At 71.9% G+C, this 4,179-nt stretch overlaps 1 protein-coding gene across 1 annotated transcript in view; it reads left to right on the forward strand.

Annotated features, from left to right (window-relative positions):
- The window catches only part of NOP53 (NOP53 ribosome biogenesis factor), a 5,830-nt gene extending 2,386 nt beyond the window's left edge, over positions 1–3,444 (forward strand). The window contains exons 2-13 of the mRNA XM_026069713.1: positions 19–177; positions 296–380; positions 500–711; positions 1,280–1,350; positions 1,450–1,545; positions 1,658–1,762; positions 2,001–2,177; positions 2,306–2,481; positions 2,604–2,670; positions 3,012–3,088; positions 3,224–3,280; positions 3,375–3,444. Coding sequence (XP_025925498.1) covers positions 19–177; positions 296–380; positions 500–711; positions 1,280–1,350; positions 1,450–1,545; positions 1,658–1,762; positions 2,001–2,177; positions 2,306–2,481; positions 2,604–2,670; positions 3,012–3,088; positions 3,224–3,280; positions 3,375–3,381 — 1,289 coding nt within the window. The 3' untranslated portion in view covers positions 3,382–3,444. The remainder of the gene's footprint in view (positions 1–18; positions 178–295; positions 381–499; positions 712–1,279; positions 1,351–1,449; positions 1,546–1,657; positions 1,763–2,000; positions 2,178–2,305; positions 2,482–2,603; positions 2,671–3,011; positions 3,089–3,223; positions 3,281–3,374) is intronic.
- The last annotated feature ends 735 nt before the right edge of the window (positions 3,445–4,179 follow it).

Here is a 4,179-nt window from a genome sequence, read left to right on the forward strand (position 1 = left end):
GTTGTTGTGGGGGGAAAGAGGAGCCGCGGGGTGAGCGAGGGGGGCCGAGGGCCCCGTTTCCCCCCCCACCCCGGGAAGCAACTCGGGCTCCTGCTCTTCCTCCCCCCCTCAGGGGCCTCATCGCCGAGAAGCCGGACGAGAGTCTCTTCTTCGTGGACACGGGCGACGCGGAGAAGGGTGAGCGCGGGGGGCCGGTGAGGGCCCCCCCGGGGGGGCCRGGGGCTCGTGGGGCCGCTCGGCGCCGGCGGCAGCCTCTCCCCGGCCTCGGCGTGACCGTTCCTGCCCGGCGCCGCAGATCGGAAGCTGAACGGCGGGAAGGAGAAGCCGCTGCGCATCGACCTCATCCTGCAGCCCGACTCCAAGGTGCCGGCGCCCAAGGAGTGAGTTTCCCTGCGGGAAGGAGCCTCCGCTTCCYGCTCCGGGCTCCTCGTGCCGGCTGAGACGGGCCGCGGCGGTGCCGGGGGGGATGCTCCCAGGGTGACTCCCTGCCCTTCCGCAGCATCCTGGCGCACCAGATTCCCAACGGGAAGAAGGAGAAGCGGAAGCGGCAGCTGTGGGAGAGGCTGGCGGAGAAGGGGGTGCTGCCCCGGCGGGAGCGACTCCTGCGGGCCCGGCTGCAGAGGGAGCCACCGGCCGCCACGGGGAGCAAGGTCCTGGAGCCGGGACGCGTCGACCCGGCCAGGAGCTTCTACGACATCTGGGCGGAGAACAGTAAGGAAAAGCGGGAATGGGGCATGGAGCGGCCGTGCCGGCGTGTCCCGGCAGGTGTCAGCACCGGCGCTAATGGTTTTGGGGTCATTTCACCCTGTTCGGATGCAAACGAGCTCAAATTCCCTCCCTGTYGGAGCTGGCAGCGCGCACACCTGGGTTCTCCCCGAAATCCGGGAGACGGAAGAGACGCGCAGGCCCGGCACGGCCGGAATGCCTGCGCTCTCTCTTCGTTTCCACGGCTCTTTGTTCCCGGCCGTGGAGCCAACAGCATGGGCGGACGGTCGCGTTCCGGCGGCCACGGAGCCGGGATTAACCCTGAGCCATGCCCTGGTCACTCCGGGGAGGACGGGGGCACACGCGGGAGCGGCCGAGGAGGAGGAGCGAAACCGGGAACGCTGCCCGCGTTGGGGAGGGGGGGGACCGGGAAAGGGACGGAGCCGCRGGAAACCCACGGAGCGCAGCCTGGGGGCCGCTCCCGACGGGAAGGGGGGGCGGATCGGGGCCAGCGTCTCCCGCTTCCCGCCCGGCTTTGGCGGTGGGGGGGGGCTGACGTCCCGTCTYCCCGCAGACCCGCTGGAGCGGGCGCTGGCCGGCCAGGACGGCTGGTTCCTGGAGCAGACCAAGAAGCAGAGGGTCAAGGTGAGCCCGGAGCCGGGGGGGAGCGCGGAGGGGATTGGAATTCCGGCYGGCTGCTGCCTCTCACGCCGTCCYGCCCTTTTCCCCCYCCYCCTCCGGCAGCGCCCCGCCAGGCTGYGGAAGAAACCCTCGGAAGCGCCCGCCGTGGAAGTCATCTCCGCCGGCGGCTCCTACAACCCCACCTTCGAGGACCACCAGGTYGGGAGGGGGGCGGCTCGGCCGCTCCTAGGGGTCCGGCCCGCTCCCGCCGCCGCTATTCCCGCCGGCACTTCCGGGCTCCGGAGTGACTCGTGCCGCCGGCTCCCCGCAGGCGCTGCTGCTCCRGGCCCACGAGGTCGAGCTGAGGAAGCAGAAGGCCGAGGAGAAGGTGGAGAGGCAGCTGGGCTTCCCTACGGCTGCTGAGGCTCCCACTGCGGTGAGACCCGGAGCTCCGCTCCCTGGGAGCCTCCCCCTGCTCCGGGCGCCCTCATTCCGGGTCCCGCCTTCCCCTGGGACAGGGCGCCCGGAGGCCTCTCRTCGGGCTCCGCGCCGGAGCTGCCGATCGCTCTAAGGGGACGCAGTGGCCTTCGAGGCTCTGTGATAATCCCGCTCGGCTCTGGCTTCTCCCGTTCTGGGAAACCCGGAGCCGMGTGCCGAGCGTGTCCCGCCCGTAGGAGACGCTGTTCCGGGAGGAGTGCGAGGGGCTGCTGGAGGAGTCGGACGAGGAAGGCGAGGGGCCGTCRCCGGAGGAGCCGGGAGAGCCCTTGCGTGCCGGCGCTGCCGCCGCCGCCCCCCGGAAGGAGAAGAAGACGGAGCAGCAGCGCCGGAGAGAGAAGGAAGCCCGAGCCCTGGTGCGCCGGGGGCAGAGTTTGGGGGTGCTGGTGGCTCCGCCAGGATCTGGGATCCAGGAGCCGGCCGGAGGACGCGGATGCGGATGTTCCGCCCGCCCGGCCGGCATCTCACGGCCGTGTCCCCGCAGGCGGCCCGGCGGCTCCGGGAGAAGGCGGCGCGGTGCCGACGCCAGGAGCTCTTCCGGCTCCGCTCGCTCCGGCTGCAGGTGACGCGGTGGGAAGCGGAGCTCCTGCGGCGGCGGCAGCTGCGCCAGGCCAAGCGCCGGGAGCGGGACGCTCTCCCGCGGCGCCTGGGGCGGCTCAGGTGAGCGGGGGGAGCGCGGCGGCGCCGGGGGGGGGGGATTCCCGTTTGGRGGGGGGGGTCGCCGGGAGGCGGCTCCGGGTTCGGAGGGGAGCTGCCGCCCCATTCCCGCCCCCTCGCCGCAGGTACGAAGCCCCCAGCCTGGAGGTGCAGCTGAGCGACGAGCTGCCCGAGTCGCTGCGCGCGCTCAAGGTGGGTTCGCGCCTTCCGTCTTCCCGCTTTTCCCTTCCCTGCGGAGCGCCGCCAGGCCGCGGTGCCCCGTGATGATCCCCATCCTTGCGCTACGAGGATTCGCAGCCCGGCTGGCTGGGAATGTGAAGTTTTCCCGGGGCTCCCGGGGCCTTGCCGCGTGGACGAGGACCTGGGAGCTGAGGGCACCGCGCGCTGCTGCCGCCGCCGCTTCCTTCCCCCCCCCCGGGAAGGAAATCGGGAGCCGTTCCCACGCGAGGGCTTTAGCTGGGGGGCTGGGGAAGGGGGGGGGAGCTTATCCGCCCCCGGAGCAGCATCCGTGACCGGCTCCGCTCCCGCCGCAGCCCGAGGGCAGCGTCCTGCGCGACCGCTTCAAAAGCCTGCAGAGGAGGAACCTGATCGAGCCGCGCGAGAGAGCCAAGTGAGCCGGGGGCCGGAGTGGGGAGGGGGGATCCCCCCTGCTCCTGCCCGGAGCGATTCCCGCCGCGGAGCCGGGCTGGGGGGGTGGGAAAAAGGCGGGCGGATTCTTGATCCCTTTCTCCTCGTCCCTCGCCAGGTTCAAGCGGAAATACCGGCTGAAATACGTGGAGAAAAGAGCCTTCCGGGAAGTGACGTGAGTGAGGCTGGGCAGGGCGTCCCCCGATGTCCCCCCAACGTCCCCCGACGTCCCCTGCTGACCCCCCGCGCTCTCTCTCTGTGTCTTGCAGGTTGTAGCCACGGATCCCGCCGGCTCGGCCGCTTCCCGCGCCTCTCTCCTAATAAAACCTTTGGCACCAGCRCGCTCTCCCCGCTGCGCCGAACGCGCCGTCGCCGCTCCGCTGTCCCCGCGCGGCTCTTTGCGGCCGCCTCCGGCGCCGTCGATTCCCCCTTTCCCGCAGAGCCCRGGGGTCTCCCTGCCTCGCGCCCCCCCCTCCCTCGTCACCTTCACTGGCGGGAGCATGGAGCCGGGATAACGGCGGTGGGAGCCGGGGCCCGGATGCCGGCTCGTCTCCGGTTGGGGGGGGCCCCGGCAGATGGTGCTTGGCTCAACCCCTCTCCCCGCTTTAGAGCTATTAGCAGATTAGAGGCTGCAAATCCGCAGTGGGAGGGAGCCGCCCGGCTCTGATCCCGGCTCCGGCACGGCCGCCCCAACCCGGCTCTGCCCCACGCGGGAGGCAGAGGAGCAGCCGGGGGGGCATCGGCCACCGCCACCCCCGAGTCAAAGCTCGGCCTTAAATCCCAGCGTTTATTGACATCCCGAGGCCCCGGGCCCGGAGCAGGGAGGATTTTCCCCACCCGAGGTTCCATCGGCCACCGCCACCCCCGAGTCAAAGCTCGGCCTTAAATCCCAGCGTTTATTGACATCCCGAGGCCCCGGGCCCGGAGCGGGGAGGATTTTCCCCACCCGAGGTTCCCCCCCCGGCCCCGTGCAGTCGCCGCCGGGACGCGAGTGGCGGGTCGTCATCGTCCCCATCCAAGGTGCCGCGAGCGCGGGTGAAGTCCGGGGAAGCGGGAAGCGGGCGGCCGCGGCGC

The sequence above is a fragment of the Apteryx rowi genome, unplaced genomic scaffold, assembly GCF_003343035.1.
Source record: "Apteryx rowi isolate R43461 unplaced genomic scaffold, aptRow1 scaffold_1061, whole genome shotgun sequence".
NCBI lineage: Eukaryota > Metazoa > Chordata > Aves > Apterygiformes > Apterygidae > Apteryx > Apteryx rowi.